The sequence below is a fragment of the Bos javanicus genome, chromosome 7 (genome assembly GCF_032452875.1).
Source record: "Bos javanicus breed banteng chromosome 7, ARS-OSU_banteng_1.0, whole genome shotgun sequence".
Classification (NCBI taxonomy): Eukaryota; Metazoa; Chordata; class Mammalia; order Artiodactyla; family Bovidae; genus Bos; species Bos javanicus.
Window position 1 is genome coordinate 101,412,770 of NC_083874.1, and position 19,711 is coordinate 101,432,480.

General features: G+C 38.8%; 1 protein-coding gene across 12 annotated transcripts in view; it reads left to right on the forward strand.

The window, feature by feature from the left end:
• PAM (peptidylglycine alpha-amidating monooxygenase) overlaps nt 1–19,711 on the forward strand; it is a 325,194-nt gene that overhangs the window by 135,704 nt on the left and 169,779 nt on the right. For all 12 annotated transcript variants that reach the window (XM_061424504.1, XM_061424505.1, XM_061424506.1 and 9 more), the window contains exons 3-4: nt 9,530–9,953; nt 10,965–11,085. In XM_061424504.1, the coding sequence (XP_061280488.1) occupies nt 9,865–9,953; nt 10,965–11,085 (210 nt within the window). In that variant the 5' untranslated portion in view covers nt 9,530–9,864. The remainder of the gene's footprint in view (nt 1–9,529; nt 9,954–10,964; nt 11,086–19,711) is intronic.

Below are 19,711 nucleotides of genomic sequence, written 5' to 3' on the forward strand. Positions count from 1 at the left end.
GCTTGATGGCCTGGCATGGAGTGCCATGGCCCAACAGGCTGAGGAGGGCACCCATAAATGTAGGCAGTCCAGTGTAAGGTATCAGCAAAGGCCAAGTGGAATGAAAAACACAAGGAGCTAGCCTAAAGGGGTCTCAACTGAGGTAATTCAGGCATCAAAGTAAGTGATGTAAATAAAGTTAGTAACAGATTAAAACCCATTGCATAAAATAGGAAACTTTGTGTCCAATATGATATAATAAATGAATGAATATAATGAAAGTCTGATGAGAAATGGAATATTTGTAAGTAAAAAAATAACCTCTCTGTCAAAAAAGTGTTAATTCAAAAGGGAAAAATGGTAACTTGATAGTGGAAAAGCCTGGAAGCCATCACCTTAACTATATGATCAAAGTTAACATCATCGGTAATGGGACAAATCAAAATTGCAAGCCACCTACTAAGATGCTCATCTCCTAGTATTCATGTCCTGGAGTAGTCTTCGTCCACACTGAGGTTGGCTGACTTGTAGAATGGATAGCATATTACAGAAGTGGTGGTATGTGCCTTCTGATGCTAAGTCTCAACAGGTATTGCTTACTTTGGGAGAAGTCATTGTAAAGGCACTCTAGTAGCCTTGAGAGAGGGCCACATGGTGAGGAGATGTTTTTACCATCATGCAAGCAAATCCCCTCCAGCCCCACTCAAGCCTTCAGATGACTGCGATCTGTGCTGACATCTTGCTTGCATCCTCACGAGAGAATTACCCAGCTAAGCTACTTCTTCACCCAAAGCACAGAAACTTTGCAAAAGAATGCTTATTGTTTTTCAACGATTAAGGTTCGGGGTAATTTGATATGCCACAATGGGCAACTAATATAGATGCAGTGAGAAGAGTATAGCGTCACTTCCGGGATATTCCTGCCGGAGATGCACAACCTGAATCTAGTCCTAAGAAGCAGAAAACACTAATTGAGAGACCTTTTGCAAAATAACTAGCGTGCAGTCCTCAGTAGAGTCACACACACAAAAGTTAAAGACAGAAATCGTCCTGGCGTGAGGGAGACTGTATAGAGACTTGACAACGTTACATGCAATGCTTGATTCTGAACTTGATTCTTTTGCTATAAGGGATATTATTGGGACAGTTGACAAAGTTTGGAGACAGAGGAGTAGCTGATAGTAATATGTCACTGTGAATATTTTGATGACTATTGTGGTTATACAGAGGATGTACTTTAGGAAATGTAGACACTAAAGAATTCAGGGGTGATGAGGCATCAGGTTAGCAATTGATTACTCCCAAATGGTTAAATAAAAAAAAGCTTTTTGTATTTGCAACATTTCTGTAAGTCTGAGATTGCTTAAACATTTTTTATTATGTAGAAAGAAAACAGTATCATAGAATGTGACCTTGCCTATAAAAAATAGATCCATCTGTCCTTTTCAAAGGGATGTTACAACCCACCCCTCAAATTTTACCAATGTCCTATTGATGGACATTTAAATTGATTCCCGTTCTTTGCTATTATAAACTTCCAGTTATCTGTTATTATAAACAATGCTAGTAAATATCCTTATAAATATGTTTGTGCCCTTGGTTCAATTTTTGCCCAAGAATAAATCCCTGGAGTTGAATTCCTAAGTGAATGGATATGCATACTTTAATCAGTTTAATTATAACTCATTGTAGGAAACCACATAAAATCTCCTTAAAAGAAAATGAAATTTATAATTTGGTCATTATTTTCATTTGTTCTTCCCCCCACTAGAAAGTAATCTCTGTTGGACTGGAAACTTTATTTGTCTTGATTATCACCAGTCCTAGCATTAAGATAGTCCTAGGCTGAGCGACTTCACTTTCACTTTTCACTTTCATGCATTGGAGAAGGAAATGGCAACCCACTCCAGTATTCTTGCCTGGAGGATCCCAGGGATGGGGGAGCCTGGTGGGCTGCCGACTATGGGGTCACACAGAGTCGGACACAACTGATGCGACTTAGCAGCAGCAGCAGGCATTAAAAAATGTTAATATTTGTTCCAACAATAGCAAACATTTATTGTGTGTCTGGCATTATTCTAAGGACATAAATTCATTTATTCCTTGTAACAAGCCTATGAGATAAATGGTAGGAGTATTCCCATTTTGCAGATGAAACTGAGGCAAACAGAGGCTAAGTACTTGCCCAGTTTCACAGGGCTAGTCAACAGTGGAGGCAAGAGTCCAGGCCGTGTTTCTGCAGTTTACAAGTTGCTGTTGTTGTTGAGTCATTAGGTTGTATCTGACTCTCTGTGACCCCATGGACTGCAGCACACCAGTCCCCTGTCCTTCACTGTCTCCCGGAGTTAGCTCGAATTCCTGTCTATTGAGTCGATGATACTATCTGTTAGAGGCTGTTGGCCTCTATGCTGTAATGGTTCTCTCTAGTTGATAAATGAATCAATACGTGAGTGGCCAATATATTTATTTGATTCTTTGAACAATTACTCATTTAAACTATCTTTTTGGATTTTCTTTTCTTCATTTCTAATAAAACTGGAAAAGAATGGACTGCTTACTTTGTAAAAGCCAAATTAGCCTTATGGTCCTCCGTACTAGGCTGTACTTACCACATAACAGTACTGTTCCTGGAATTAATATTTGTAGAAGTATAAACTATACATCATTCTTACTAAGAATTTATTTATAATGTGCAAACAGAATATTTGCTTTGTATTACAAATAAGATAGTAAATCTGGGTCTGCAGCTTAAGTCTAGGAGGCAGAACCTTTACTACTTGCTTGTCAAATATTCCCTGCTCCCCATTGGAGCTCTGTGCACTGTGCATGGAAACACACTCCCCATCTCCCATGGCAGAAGCCCAACCTCACTCCAAGCGCTTGCTCAGAACCACCCTCTTCCACCGAAGACTGTTTTACCTATCTCTTTTCTCCTACCATCCTTTTGAAGGTTGAATTGATCTTTCCTGCCTCAAAATTCCCTGAGTCTCTATTATAGTAGGGCTTCTCTGTTGGCTCAGATGGTAAAGCATCTGCCTGCAACTCAGGCCACCCAGCTTTGATGCCTGGGTTGGGAAGAGCCCCTGGGGAAGGGAATGGCAACTCACTCCAGTATTCTCACCTGGAGAATTCCATGGACAGAAGAGCATGAGGGGCTAGAGTCCATGGGGTTGCAAAGAGGTAGATACAACTGAGCGACAAACACTTTCACATTTATAGTACTCTCACAGGGACTATATTCTAACTATACCTTATATTACTAGTCTCAAGTCCACATCTCCCTTCACATCAGTTCAGTCGCTCAGGCGTGTCTCACTCTTTGCAACCCCATGGATTGCAGCACGCCAGGCCTCCCTGTCCATCACCAACTCCCAGAGTTTACTCAAACTCATGTCCATTGAGTCGGTGATGCCACCCAACCGTCTAACCCTCTGTTGTCCCCTTCTCCTCCCGCCCTCAATCTTTCCCAGCATCAGGGTCTTTTCCAATGAGTCAGTTCTTCGCATCAGGTGGCCAAAGCATTGGTGTTTCAGCTTCAGCATCAGTCCTTCCAATGAACATTCATAATTGATTTCCTTTAGGATGGACTGGTTGGGTCTCCTTGCAGTCCAAAGGACTCTCAAGAGTCTTCTTCAATATCCCAGTTCAAAAGCATCAATTTTTCAGTGCTCAGCTTTCTTTATGGTCCAAATCTTACATCCATACATGATGACTGGAAAAACCTTTGACTGGACAGACCTTTGTCAGCAAAGTAACATCTCTGCTTTTTCATATGCTGTCTAGGTTGGTCATAGCTTTTCTTGCAAGGAGCAAGTGTGGTTTAATTTCATGGCTGCAGTCACCATCTGCAGTGATTTTGGAACCCAAGAAAATAAAGGCTGTCACTGTTTCCATTGTTTTCCCATCTAAATGCCATGAAGTGATGGGACCAGATGCCATGATCTTCATTTTCTGAATGTTGAGCTTTAAGCCAACTTTTTCACTCTCCTCTTTCACTTTCATCAAGAGGCTTTTGAGTTCCTCTTCACTTTCTGCCATAAGGGTGGTGTCATCTGCATATCTGAGGTTATTGATATTTCTCCCAGCAATCTTGATTCCAGCTTGTGCTTCATCCAGCCTGGCATTTCGCATGATGTACTCTGCATATATGTTAAATAAGCTGGGGGACAATATACAGCCTTGACATACTCTTTTCCCAATTTTGAACCAGTCCATTGTTCCATGTCCAGTTCTAACTGTATTTTCTTGACCTGCATACACATTTCTCAGGAGACAAGTCAGGTGGTCTGGTACTCCCATCTCTTGAAGAATTTTCCAGTTTGTTGTCATCCATACAGTCAAAGGCTTTAGCATAATCAATGAAGCAGAAGTAGATGTAATTCTGGAATTCTCTTGCCTTTTCTATGATCCAACGGATGTTGGCAACTTGATTTTTGGTTCCTCTGCCTTTCGTAAATCCAGCTTGAACATTTGCAAGTCCTCGGTTCATATACTGTTGAAGCCTGGCTTGAAGAATTTTGAGCATTGTTTGCTAGTGTGTGACAACAGAGGATGAGATGGTTGGATGACATCACTGATTCAATGGACATGAGTTTGAGTAAACTCTGGGAGTTGGTGATGGACAGGGAGGCCTGGCATGCTGCAGTATATGGGGTCACAGAGGGTTGGACACAACTGAGGTACTGAACTGAACTGAACTGAACTGACCTAAGTGCAATTGTGCAGTAGTTTGAAGATTTTTTGGCACTGCCTTTCTTTGAGATTGGAATGAAAACCGACCTTTTCCAGTCCTGTGGCTACTGCTTAGTTTTCCAAATTTGCTGGTATATTGAGCACAGCACTTTCACAGCATCATCTTTTAGGATTTGAAATAGCTCAGCTGGAATTACATCACCTTCACTAGTTTTGTTCGTGATACTTCCTAAGGCCCACTTGACTTCACATTCCAGGATGTCTGGCTCTAGGTGAGTGATCACACCATTGTGGTTATCTAGGGCATTAAAATCTTTTGTGTATAGTTCTTCTGTGTATTCTTGCCACCTCTTCTAATATCGTCTGCTTCTTTTAGGTCCATACCATTTTTGTCCTTTATTGTGCCCATCTTTGCGTGAAATGTTCCCTTGATATCTAATTTTCTTCAAGAGATCTCTGGTCTTTCCCATTGTATTATTTTCTTCTATTTCTTTGCACTGATCACTGAGGAAGGCTTCCTTATCTCTCTTTGCTATTCTTTGGAACTCTGCATTCAGATGCTTATATCTTTCCTTTTCTCCTTTGCCTTTCACTTCTCTTTTCTCAGCTATTTGTAAGGCCTCAGACAACCATTTTGCTTTTTTGCATTTTTTCTTGGGGTTGGTTTTGATCACTGCCACCTGTACAATGTTATGAAACTCCGTCCATAGTTCTTCAGGCACTCTGTCTATCAGATCTAATCCCTTGAATCTGTTTGTAACTTCCACTGTATAATCGTCAGGGATTTGATTTAGGTCATACCTGAATGGTCTAGTAGTTTTCCCTATTTTCTTCAATTTAAGTCTGAATTTTGTAATAAGGAGTTCATGATCTGAGCCACAGTCAGCTCCTGGTCTTGTTTTTGCTAACTTTATAGAGCTTCTTCATCTTCGGCTGCAAGGAATACAATCAGTCTGACTTTGGTATTGACCATCTGGTGATATCCATATGTAGAGTCATCACTTCTGTTGTAGGAAGAGGGTGTTTGCTATGACCAGTGCATTCTCTTGGGAAAACTCTGTTAGCCTTTGCCCTGCTTTATTTTGTACTCCAAAGACAAACTTAACCTGTTACTCCATGTATCTCTTGACTTCTTACTTTTCATTCCAGTCCCTTTTGATGAAGAAGACATCTTTTTTGGGTGTTAGTTCTAGAAGGTCTTGTAGTTCAACATAGAACCATTCAACTGCAGCTTCTTCAGCGTTACTGGTCAGGGCATAGACATGGATTACAGTGATATTGAATGGTTTGTCTTGGAAATGATCAGAGATCATTTTGTCTTTTTGAGATTGCACCCAAGTACTGCATTTTGGACTCTTTTGTTGACTATAAGGGCTACTCCATTCTTCTAAGAGATTCTTGCCTGCAGTAGTAAATATAGTGGTCACCTGAATTAAATCCAACCATTCCCATCCATTTTAGTTCACTGATTCCTACAATGTCGATGTTCAGTCTTGCCATCTCCTGTTTGCTGTTGCTGCTGCTAAGTCACTTTAGTCGTGTCCAACTTTATGCGACTCCATAGACAGCAGCCCACCAGGCTCCCCCATCCCTGGGATCCTCCAGGCAAGAACACTGGAGTGGGTTGCCATTTCCTTCTCCAAGGGAAGAAGCTTCTCCTGTTTGACCACTTCCAATTTACCTTGAGTCATGGACGTAACATTCCAGGTTCCTATGCACTGTTGTTCTTTACAATGTCTGACTACTTCCATCACCAGTCACATCCACAACTGGGTGTTGCTTTTGCTTTGGCTCTGTCTCTTCATTCTTTCTGGAGTTATTTCTCCACTGATATCCAGTAGCATATTGGGCACCTTCCAACCTGGGGAGTTCATCTTTCAGTGTCATATCTTTTTGCCTTTTCATACCATTCATGGGGTTCTCAAGGCAAAAATACTGAAGTGAATCATCTCCGTTAATAGAATATTCTCCTTTAGTTTTATTCATTTTTGAAAACCCCAACATATAATATTTTGTACAAAAAGTGAAATTAAAGCATTTTTTTGATTGTTGTTTAGTCGCTAAGTCACGTCCATCTCTTTTGAGACCTGATAGACTGTAGCCCACTAGGCTCCTCTGTCCATGAGATATCCCAGGCAAGAATACTGGAGTAGATTGCCATTTTCTTTTCCAAGGGGTCTTCTGGACCCAGTGACACACCCAAGTCTCCTGCATTGGCAGGCAAGTTCTTTTCCAGTGAGCCACCTGGGAAGCCCCATGTTTTGATTAGAGAATGAATTATATCAAAGAACTCTATTTTGAATTTTTTTAATCCTAAAAAAGAATACTAGAATTTGAATATTGTGTATACATATATATATATTTGTTGTTGTTGATGATACATGCATACACACACACATACATTTGACAATCATCAGGCATTGTAAAATAACAAATGGAAAGATTAGACATGATGTTTTTCATATGATGATTTCTCTTTTGTCTTTAGTTTACAAAGTGTCAAGAACGAAGAAGCATAATTAGCTTTCATTTCTATAAGACCTTTTTTTCCATTCATGGCTGCCAATACCAACTTTGCTTTTACCCACAACTTCAGTTCCTTTTCTTTCAGTGGGTGGTTCAGGGACATCAAAGGTAATAAAATCAAAGAGATAAGTGGAATGTTTTTTCAAACACTAGTAGTTAAGGATGTGTTCCTGTTAAAGAATGTTAATACTAAATTTGTTTTCAAGTGTTTGTATAATTCCATATCTCCCTGCCAACTAGAAGAAGGACTGTCCTTGAATCCTGTTCTGCATGCAATAGAAAAAATATAATCCCTTCTTCACATATATGTAAAGAGGAAAAGAACTTGGGGAATGTTAAACATTGTCATTTTATAGGATTATATTTTGTTGTAAACAAAAGCAGTTGCATAGCCTTCAGTCAGTTATTTTTCTTCTCGCACAAGGAGTTCTTTCTTTTACCCACAGGATTCGGACAAAGCTAAAGGCTTTTGTTCTGAAAGCTCACATAGCAAGCCAAAGAGAAAGTTCAAACAAATATCATCAGTCTTTTAAAAATGTCATTGCTTATGTAAATTAACTGTGGTCCTTGGTTGCTGGGGAGCCTCAAGCATCCTTGCATAGGTTGGATAGTCAATCATGTTTTATTTATAGTTTACATAACCTATGTTTCTTATAGAAAGCAATGACCGTGAACTCTTCTAATTTCAAGTTTAGGTCATACTTTCTGTTTGTCTTAGTTTAGTTTTTGTTTGATTTTTTGTTTGTTTTGTTTAGATTAGATTCACTCTCTCGTGATTTCCAGGGAATGATTTAGATGCTAATTTATTATTGTGGAGCACTTCTATATGATCTTACTGATTTTTTTTTTACCGTTATTCATCTGGCCAGTGGATTTATTTGTGACTCAGAACTTTAAGAAATCTTTTCCTTTAAAGTATTTTCCTATAAAGTATTTTTATATTGTGAATGATACATTTTAAAATAACACCTTGCTAAAATATACATACTTGATACACAGTCTGAAATATATTCAGAGTAAGAGTAAAGTCAAAACACACACCTTCTAAAATTTAGCCTAATTGAGTCTTCTTCACAAAATGTTGAGATGTTGCATTAGTTCTGTATGGCCTGATGTTTATATTAATGTTAAGTTTTAGATCATACCCTCTGTATATAAAATTCATGTGGGGGTCAGCTGAGATTCTCCTTACTGCTTCTAATTGCATTGCACTGTAAGTCTCCAAACTTTATTCAGGAATGAATATCTTTTGGGAGGCATGCCTTCTAAGTAAGGAATTACTATTTGTATGTTAGATGCAGGAGTTTTAAATAGGTGCTTACATTTCATATTTGGTATTAGCTATAGATTTTTTATTTGTTTTAAAAATGATTCTGAGAACTTCAGTGATTACTTCTGTGACAATCATTTTTGGCAGAGGCTATCTTTCTCCTCAGATCTGTGATGTGTGTGTGTGTGTGTGTGTGTGTGTGTGTGTGTGTGTGTGTGTGTATGGAGAAAGAAGTGGCAACCCAGTCCAGTGTTCTTGCCTGGAGAATCCCAGGGACGGGGGAGCCTGGTAGGCTACCGTCTATGGGGTCACACAGAGTCGGACACGACTGAAGTGACTTAGGGTAGCGTAGCGTATGTGTATATATATATATATATTTATATATATATATATATATATATATGAACATGCCTTTGTTCTCAAAGTCTTTTTCTATCTGATTACTCTCATATATAAACTCTGCTTTTGTTTCTTTCTTTTTTCTTTTCTTTTGCCTTGGCCTGTCATTTGTATGAAAAACTTTGTTACATTCAAGAACCAAGAAGCATAATTAGCTTTCATGTCTATAAGACCTTTTTCTCCATTCATGGCTGCCAATAGCAACTTTGCTTTTACCCACAACTTCAGTTCCCTTTTTTTTAATGGGTGGTTCAGGGGCATCAAAGGTAATACAATGAAAGAGGTATTAAGTGCAGATATTAAAACCAGCAGAGGTATCAAGTGCATTTTCCATTCTAGAAGGGAGTGACATAGCAAGTGAGGAGAAGAAATCCGGAGGCAGGGGCGAATTTGAGGGGAAAGTGGGGGAAAGAAGTCGCAGAGAAAAGGAGAAGAGCGGGCGTGAGAGAGGAGAAAGCAGGAAAAGGCAGAACTGGGGGGCTAGAGAGGTTTGTGAAATCTGAGGGGGGCGGGGCGGGGAGGTCAACAGACCCGCATTTTCACCAGGCGTGGGCTCAAGCTTGCGGAGCGACGAACGGATGAAAGCACCTCAGCTGGGATTTGCTGAGGGGACGCACGCCGTCATGTGTTTAGTCATCCATTATCTGCTTCTATTTTCTGCAGGTTCCGGACGATGACTGACGCGGGTTTGTGTGGGAGCCCTCCCCGCCCCTGTCCCGCCCGAGCGATAAGCATCCCGCGCGTCTAGCCCGCCGCCCCCTGCCGCCGGCTCTGAGGGGAGGCGCGCTTCCGCTCGCGGACCTGACAGAAGTCCCGGCTTCCCGCGGGCGCTGAGCGCGCGCGGCGCTGCTGTGTGGCCGCCGCGGGGACGCCCGCCGCGCCCCGGGCCATGAAGTAGCGGCTGCCGGCGGCGCCGCGGCCCGGTCCTCCCGGCGCTCCTCCCGCCCGCCCGGCGCCGCGCCTCTCGGTCCTCCCGGCCGGGCCGGAGCGCCGAGGACATGGCTGGCTTTCGGAGCCTGCTAGTTCTCCTCCTCGTGTTTCCCAGTGGCTGTGTGGGCTTCCGAAGCCCACTTTCTGTCTTTAAGAGGTGGGTGTTTGTTTTTTTGTTTGTTTTTGTTTATTTCTAAACAGGCGACGTGTGGTTTGGATGCTTTCTGTGCATGCTGTTGAAAAAAAAAAAACGGAAGAGTGTTGGAGAAATATACGTGGTTGATTCACTTGGCCGCAATCCTTGGGAATTTTAACACAGTTAAACTTCTTGTAAAAGTTCCCCCTTACAGACAAAATAAAAAGCCCCCTCGCCTCCACCCCCCGTCCTGTATAGCCAAGCTGTCCTGGCTTTCAGAACTCCCAATTAGAAGTTGTGATTTCCAACACTCATCACTCCCTCTTGGGGAGACAATCTGAGAAAGTACAATATCGTCGTTTAGACTGGAATGCCTTCCCGTTTGTAACAGCCTGAAGAAAAAGATATAAAGGTAGGTAACTGGTGAGGAGAAGCAGATAACAGATTGTAAGAGCTCACAAGGAAGCATTGAGCTGTATACACTCTTCATAATTACCATGTTAAATATTTGTGCATTTGTAATTCACATCACAGACTCCCCGCCACCCCCCAACTCACCCCCACCCCGCCATCATAAAACTCTGCCTTCTAGCGATGTTATTGTTGGTTTTTGGTTTCTGACTAGTAATATCGGACACTCATAAAGGAGTCACAAAAATTTTTACTGGCTTGTAGTAATATTTCTGCCTTGAGAGGATTGACAGGCCTATGATAATTGTAATTGATTAATACTGTACTTTCATTAACAGAAACGTATATTTTGACAGGTTTATATTGAATCAAGTTTTGAATGTAGCCTGCTTGGTTGCTTTGATTATGTTTTGCTCACAAGTTGGGTGCATGCTGCTCTTGGACTATATGATGCAATTCTGAGAATGGTATAGAATATTATGTGGTAATTACATCTTTTCATTGTGTCTAAGTCAACAATATTTAGTCTTAAAGTCATAGAATTCCTTTTTTTCCCTCTTCCCATGTCCAGTTAAAATCCCATTATGTTCAAGGATATTGAAATTGTCTTCTTTTTTTAAGGTTTAAAGAAACTACCAGATCATTTTCCAATGAATGTCTTGGTACCACCAGACCAGTAATTCCTATCGATTCATCAGATTTTGCGTTGGATATTCGCATGCCTGGGGTCACACCCAAACAGGTGAGAGGAATTGTGTATTTAATTATTTGTGTGTTTTATATACAGTCTAATTAAAACAAAGAAACTGCATTTACAGCAGGAGTAACTTCTTTGAAAAGTAGGCATTTTTTTTCAAGACTCCTCAAATAGGGCTAGAATAAATAAGTATTGTAAAGAGGACTAAATTTTTTTAAGGTAAATCTTTCAGTTAAATTTCTTTTTAAAAATTTTACCTGTATTATTTGTGTTTTGAAATGGAACCTTGAAAATTTAAGTCTCAATGGAGTAATCGCCTTGGTAATGCAGCATGTATTAAAATATGAAAAATTATTCTAATAAAGGGAAATGATATTGAGCAGCTGCATCTAAGAGATTAAGTTGTTTAAATACCCCTCTATAGCAGCCACAAGTTGAGAAATGAAAGCGTGTGTTTACTGCCAAGAATTTGGAAAATACATATTCCACACTTTTAAAAGCTGTTCATACAGGTGGCTGATTGTGAGTTTTCTTTAGCTTAATCTGCTTGTCATAAGAGAGATATTTGACGAAGTAGAAGCAAAACTACCATGGTGACTTACAGAGCATTTTGAGTAGAACTGGACTGTGACTGTTTTGGACATACAGAGGATTCTCAAACCACTGCTGTCATGTGTGCAAAGTGTTTCAGTAGGCATGAAAAGGCCAGAATTAATTACACTTTTCATCCAGGCAGTGCCAGGATTTATGTGTGTCATTAAAAGGTAGTCTTCGTTTGTAAAGGGCTGCAGAGAAAGGGGAAGACCTGGGTGTTGTAGAGCTGCCATGGCTGATGACTCATTGCTGCAGATAACATTCTGGTTTTTTTAATTTTCTTTCTATTTTAAAGTACAGAGAAAATAAAAGTATTCTACAGATTGGGGAGAATTCTTTTGAAATTGATGTTTGGAAGCTCTAAGAAAATACAGGATGTCTTTTTTGGACTGAGGATTAACGTTCGTTTATTTGAATACCTGTGTATGGTTTAAGTATCTGTAAATAACTGCTGTTGTCAAATTGGCCCTCACCCTTCACCCCTGCCCATCCACAAATGACCAGGCAGGTGACTTTTCTGTATGTTTAGTTATTAGCATCCTGGCCTTTAATTTGGTACGGTCTTTATTTAGTTAGTACTTAATAAAAAGAGATATCATCAGATTGGGAATAGGAGAGAACGGTGATAGTTACTCACTTATGAAGTGTGCTTCTTCATGTCTGTTCTCACTTTCAAAAGTGATTTTCCCCCTATATTTGCTTAAAATGACTTTATAATACTTTTTAAAAAATACTCACTAATTAGTCTTTAAGCAGTATTTTCCTACAGAAATATCATTATTTTCTCAAATAATCATTTGTTGTAGTTCATTATTATTCTGTGTTTTTTTTCCTTCTCATTATTTTACAGTAAAAACATTTAAATTATTTAGCAGTAATAAAAATAGGTAACTGTTTGGGGTGAACATTCTCAGAAAGAGTTCCTAGAGGAATTGATTATAAAAGAATGAAAAGGAACTTGATTTGCATAAGATAAAATGTGTTATCTCAGGTTTTATAATCTTACAATTATCAAAATAACTGGAAAAAAGAACATATATTAATAAGTAGAGTACAGCTTGTTATTTTGCACTGTCTGCATTCTGCTTTGCTGTCTTTGTGCAGTGAACATTTGCTGGTTGCCTTTCCAGCATACCATCCCTCATTGCTTCTTCTCTGAAACCATATCCTACCTACCCAGGATCCAGAGATGGAGCACCTGGACTAGGATTAGCAGATCACTGCATTCCAGTTCCCCTTCCACGGTAACTGATTCAGAAGAAGGTGTGGGACCTAGACCAATCCAGTGAAATCTTAGGACTTTGGCTGGGAATGCATTTTTTTTGTTTCATGTAAGCAAAAGGCATCTATCTAGTCTTAGAGTCTGCTGAGTTCTTGAGAGGAGCCAGATCTAGAGTAAAACTAACATCATAGATGGCAATGCAGTTTCTCGGTGACATTGCTACTTATGGAGTTATCCCTTGTGTTAGCCTTTTTCGTTTCAACCAGACTGAGTTGGATTTTCTGTGACTTGTAACTGAAACCGCCTAGCTGGGCAACTGATTTGATTGTTCTGTTTGGTCAGCTCAGAACCGGTTGTTGACTGTTTCTTCTACTTTTCCTGGCCCTCTCTGTTGACCACGTGTCACAAGTATTTACTGACTTGATCTGGCTGATATATATATAGGTCATATGCCTCATACACTTTCATGCGTGCGTGCATGTTAAGTTGTTCCAGACATATCCGACTCTTTGTGACCCTGTGAACTGTAGCCCTCCTCTGTTGATGGCATTCTCCATGCAAGAACACTGGAGTGGGTTGCCATTTCCTTTTCATGGGATCTTTCTGACCCAGGGATCGAGCCCTTATCTCTTATGTCTCCTGCATTCGCAGGCAGGTTCTTTACCACTAGTGCCAGAAATGATAATTATACCCCTATTGAGTATACCCAAGGAGAGATGGAAACAGAAATGCTTTTCTCCTGAACTTTGTGTTCTTAGTGAGAAAGATCTAGAACTGTGATGAGTACTTTTGGTGGAAGAAGTATTCTTTTCTTAAAATGCAAATGAAACTTAAGTTTAATACAGATCCTTAAGAGGAAAGAGATAAGAAGGCGAAGAAAGAAAAAAAAAAGAAAAACTACTAGAAGATGGAAATAAACTATGAAAAGGAATAAGAATAATTGGCCAAAATACATGGAGAAAATGATAAAGGACAAAAATAAAAGGAGAAAGAAATCAAGAATAACCATAATATGAAGACTAGAACATTAAAAGAATCATATAAGAAAAAAAGGAGTAAGAAAAACATGGAAACAAAGAAGGGCCTTGAAAAGTTAAAATATGTGTGTGTGTTTTTTTTTTAATGGCAGAAGATCAAGAAGAGCAACAAATGTTAAGGAAAGAAGGAACTGAGAAGCTAGAAATTGAGTTGGTAACTAGGCAGACCAGGTTGGTTGAAGAGATATATTCACCCAACAGATTTTTTTTTAATAAAGTAAATCTTAAGTTTTGGCAATAACAAATGATGCATCAATTAATCTGATTTGAGTGTTTCCTTGGGGAACTTTAGATTGTTAGGCAGGTTTGGATAGAGAAACAAACAGATATTGAGTAGAGATGGAAAGAACTGCAGCTATAATACAGGTAGTACACTAATTAATTCTGTTGATGCAATACAGATCTAGATTGGTGTCTTACCAAAGAATATCCGGTCATGTCAGACCTCTGAGATGCAGTCCATTCAGCCATCCCATAGACTTCAGAGCAGCCTTAAAAGGCTTAAAAATAGCTTAAAAGGCTTAAAAATTGCTCCCGTATAAACCAGCTTCAGAGAATCTAAGTAGTTTATTTCTATGTCAATTTTATATTCAAAGTGGGCTCACTATTTCTTTTTTATAACTTAAAATTAAAAAAAAATTTTCTTTCTTCTTTAATAAATTTCTTGTTAATCAGTGTTTTTCAGGCATTGGCAAGATGAGGGAGACGAGCAACCAACTTTTAAGTAGCCTAGAACAGAAGTAAAGTGGGGCTTCCCTGATAACTCACTTGGTAAAGAATCCACCTGCAATGCAGGAGATCCCGGTTCGATTCCTGGGTTGGGACAATCCTCTGCAGAAGAGAATGGCTACCCACTCTAGTATTCTTGTCTAGACAATTCTATGGACAGAGGAGCCTGGGGGGCTACAGTTCGTGGTGTCGCAAAGAGTCAGACACAACTGAGCAACTAACACTTTAAAGTAGAATCTGGTGTCTGATGTCACTGACTTCAAATTCCAGATCCTTCAAGTGGAGATATTTTGAGACTCTTTCTTTAAGCACATTTTCTTCTTCATTTGATTTTCTTTCTACCCAGGGACGCTGTGGGTTTTTGCTGTCACCAGCTCTCATATCAACCAACAAAACAGTTTGATAAACTGCCAGCTCATGATCACTGTAAGGTGCTATCATCAATTTGATGTGTTAACTCTCCCATGGAGGTTTGATTATAAAATAAATAAAGCATAATTACAGTGATTTTACATCAAGTATATAATCTCAATCTAAGCCAAATCTAGTTGGCTAAAATGTAGGCTTTGGAACCAGGCTGACAACATTTTTGTTACAGCTCTTGCAGTATCAGTTCATGAATTTTCTTAACTAGCTGGCCCTGCCCCTTCTTCTATAGACACAATAATAATAGTACCTACCTAGGATAATTCCAGAGAAGGCAATGGCACCCCACTCCAGTACTCTTTTCTGGAAAACGCCATGGGCAGAGGAGCCTGGTAGGCTGCAGTCCATGGTGTCGCTAAGAGTCGGGCACGACTGAGTGACTTCACTTTCACTTTTCACTTTCATGCATTGGAGAAGGAAATGGCAACCCACTCCAGTGTTCTTGATTGGAGAATCCCAGGGACGAGGGAGCCTGGTGGACTACTGTCTATGGGGTCGCACAGAGTTGGACAGGACTGAAGTGACTTAGCAGGCAGGCAGACAGGATAATTCTGAAGACTGAGCAAGGTCATACCAGCGGCATTGTTTAGTTGCCCTGTATATGCTAAGTTCTCCCAAAATATGAATTCATTGTCATTTTGTGAAAAAACCTTAAGAGGAGAAAGAAATTACCAGCCCTTATACTTCTAGTAATTATTTCATATGGTAGATAAGACATCATAATAATAAGAAAGGTGGCCAGTGAAGAAAAATAGAAGGTTTGAACCTGGGTGAGAGAAATGTGGGGAAAATAAGCAAAGAAGTAAATCTTTCGGTGTGCTTATTCTTGAGTAATTTCCATTAAAAATGGCCCTTATGATCAGAGAATGAACACTGAGAACAGATGTTTTTCTCAAAGTTCTTATATATCTTTTATGCTTAGAAAAGAAGTTATTAAAAGCAGTTCATCAGTATGAAACTTGAATTTTTTTCTGTATTTATTTGAAGTCAGCCTGTATTTCTTCACTCTGCTGAGAACTTTGTACATTGACCTTACTAAAAAATTACTCTTGTCTAAGTTCTTTCAGATCCTGTGTTTACATAGCATTTTATTTAATTGTTGTTTGCGCCACATATGTTCTCTGCAGTCTTGGTTTAAGGATTCACAAATGTAAATTAATTTGTAAAAAAATATAATTTTACAAAAATTATTTTCTCTTGAACCTAATAACTGTAAATCATGTGATAATTGAATTTCTTTCTATCAGGATGTGTTAGGCTGTCATTTTCTTCCCTTATTTTGGGAGTGATTTGAGAACTATGAAGGAAAACACTTTTTCCTTTCTGAACCGCTTGCAAATTCTGGTCTCATTCTGCGCTTATCTTTTGAAGAGTCACAGATCATGCTTGAAAATCAGAAGATGGTCTTCCTCTGTGCTCCTGAGCACAAATATCTATCACCAGGAATGAAAGAAAACCGAAGAGTTCTGAATTTAAAAATCAGACACCCTAGAGCAACAAGTTGAAAAACTTGAAATTAGAGCCTTAAATTTTCACTTGTTTCAAAATAATGGTGAAAGAATGTAGTCACTCAAATGAAACCAGAATGAAGAAAATACTTCCTACAAAATTTTCTCAAGAGCTTCTCAAAATCCTTCTCTTTGTTTTTGCTTTTTTTCTCCCCCGTGAACAACCATTAGAAAATGTTTACTAATATATTTTAACTTTTTAATTTTCTAACGGAAGAAGGGAAAAATGTCCCTTGCTGCCACAAGGCATGTGCAATCACATGATAAGAACCTAGCTCTTATACGCTTTTCTTACTGTACTAGTTTAGGAAATCAGTTTTAAAATATCAAGCTGTTATCATAACATCACTTATAAACAGCATTTCCTAAGGATTTGTGTTTATCAAAGAGGTAATACATAATGCAAGGTAAATGCAGAATTGTGGTGCTTTCATTTTCTTATGTTGAGAATGCTGATTAAACTTTTTCATGTAAAGTCATTTAGTTGTACAGAAGTTTGGCTTATGACTGACTTGGGGGTATATTGTAATTTAAATCTAGCTATTTTAAATTCAGTCATTATAGGGGAAAAGTTTCCCCAGCCAGAGCTTAAAATTCAGGACAAGGTAGGAAAGGAGCCCAGAAAAATGAAGCTTTACTGGAGTAATTTTTAGTTCTTTGGGGTTTGTAATTTACTTGTCTCCTTTCTAGTTATTATTATGTAATATTTGCATTAAAGAAAATAAAAACTCTTGTTTTCTTTTGAGCACAAAAATAAAAGGAAGGGAGACACCCCACCCTTCTATGTTTCCAGTTTCTGTCACAGGTCAGTTTGACTTTCAGATGAAGCCTTATTACACAAAAGGAGAAAATTAGCGTCAGCCTCTGGGCATCAGCCTTAGGTTAGCTGTTCTCATTGTAGAGAATGGATCCGAAGCAGCTGGGCAGCACCCAGGGGCAATTCCCACCGGACTTGAGAGCTTGAACTTTCAACTCCGCCGTGGGTTTCCTGACCACCTCTGAGAGTTTGGCAGTCACGTTCCTTTCTGCCTTCTGTAGTCCTCTGACCTGCCTGCCACTACACAGCATCCTCTTCTGACTCAGTCTGTACACTAGAACAGACATGGCTGATGGAATTTAACTGAGAGAAGCTGTCTGGACAATATTAAGAATTGTGAGGCCAAGGTTGTGAAACACCTCCAGTAGCCCGTCCTGCGCTACAGTGAAGAAAAGACCATGGGTGAAAACTGGTTGCATTAAGTCATTGTCTTACAATGAACAGTATTCTTGGTTTTTAGTGTTTCTTTTTCTTCTGTTCTTCATTATTTCTCTCTTTATGAAAATCTAGAAGCATGGTGATCTTGCTATTGAAGAAGGGAAATCAAGAAATATCCAAATTCTGGACTAGTATGTGTTTTTTATTTAGAAAGACTTAGGCAATGTGTATAAAATGCCAAGATTTGGAAAAAGAGCAGCAAAAGAGATTAAAATGGTATGCCCTTTCCCTTCCCCAAACTGAGGAAGAACTATTACTTCTTTCACCAGTAGAGAAGCTAATGGCAAAGAAAATTTAGTGATTATTAGAAAGGAAGGTCACCAGGCCCTTGTTTTGTTTTCTTAGCTGTGTCATATTGTTTTTTTCCTCTTTCTTTTTTGGAAGTTCAGGATTGGTATCATGTAGGATGCTATTTGTCAAATTCTTAAGTTGTATTTGGACTTGCCTGGTAGCTCAGACGGTGAAGCGTCTGCCTACAATGTGGGAGACCTGGGTTCAATCCCTGGGTCAGGAAGGTCTCCTGGAGAAGAAATGGCAACCCACTCCAGGATTCGTGCCTGGAAAATCCCATGGACAGAGGAGCCTGGTAGGCTACAGTCCATGGGGTTGCAAAGAGTCGGACACGACTGAGCGACTTCACTTTTCACTTCACTTAAGTTGTATTTATTTATATAATTCACCCCTTACTTTATTAGCAAGGCTCAATTATACAAATAAATAGAATACCAAAAATGGCTCTTGTAAACAGCTGAAGTCTCATGTAGTTCACTGCTAATTATGTAAGTTTAAAGTATGATGCTTCCTCCTTATTTTTACTAAAACCTATTTAATGTCCATTTAGGGAAGATTGAACTATAAATGAGGTTTGCTACTGTGAAAATAATCTAAACGTCACATATCTGAGTTCAGTCTTGTAAATAAATAAATATATATATACACACACATATATAGAGAGACCATTTTTTTCCTTTTTTATTAAAAATGAGAAACAGAAAGGAGACTTCTATTTTCAGTTAATGTTTGATATTTTCAAATTAAAAGGATACCTAAAGAGGATATTAGGAAAAATAGCTACGGTATGAGTCTCCCTTATAATCACCTATTTTCTTAATAAGATGTAGAGTCCCTTTTTTTTTTTTTTCTTGGTTAATTGTTTAAAGGAGCAAACATTTACTCAGTGCTCATTATGTAACACTACTGTATTAGTCATTTCACAAGCATTGTCTTACTAATTCTCATAAAAACTTTGTGTTCAGGGTACAAATATTCCAATTCTTTTATATGAGAAATTGAAACTCAAGGAGATTAAATAAGCTGTCCATATCCAAATAGCCTGTAAATTAAAGAACAAGGATTTAAATACAGTTTTACTGGAACCTGAGATGCGTGCTTATTCCATAATTCTCTGCTGCCGATCTGTTAATGGCCTATGTGTTTCTCAGAAAATGTTACTACTATGTATTTTTCTATGTGCATTCATGTGTACACACACACGTATTTTTTTATTACACATATGTTATAAAATAAAAGCTTTCTTTAGTTAAAAAAAATCAAAATATAAATTATTGGCTCCATCCTAAATTGTTCAATAACTTTAAAAATTTTTTCTCATGTCTGTCTAGAAAGAAATGATGCTAATCTGAATTCTGATAAAATTCTGAGAAAATATTCCTGATAAAGGCTATTAAAAGACATATTGTAGTCAACCTAGTTCAGTTTAACACAATTTTGAATTATCCCTGTCTAAATCTAAGCCAGAGATTAGAAAATTATTTCTTAAAGTGTCAGATAGTAAATATTTTCAGCTTGCCAGTCAGCCATAAGGTCCCAGTTGTAACCTCTGTAGTTAGAAAGCAGCCGCAGACAATATGTAAATGAATAACTTGGCTTTGTTCCAATA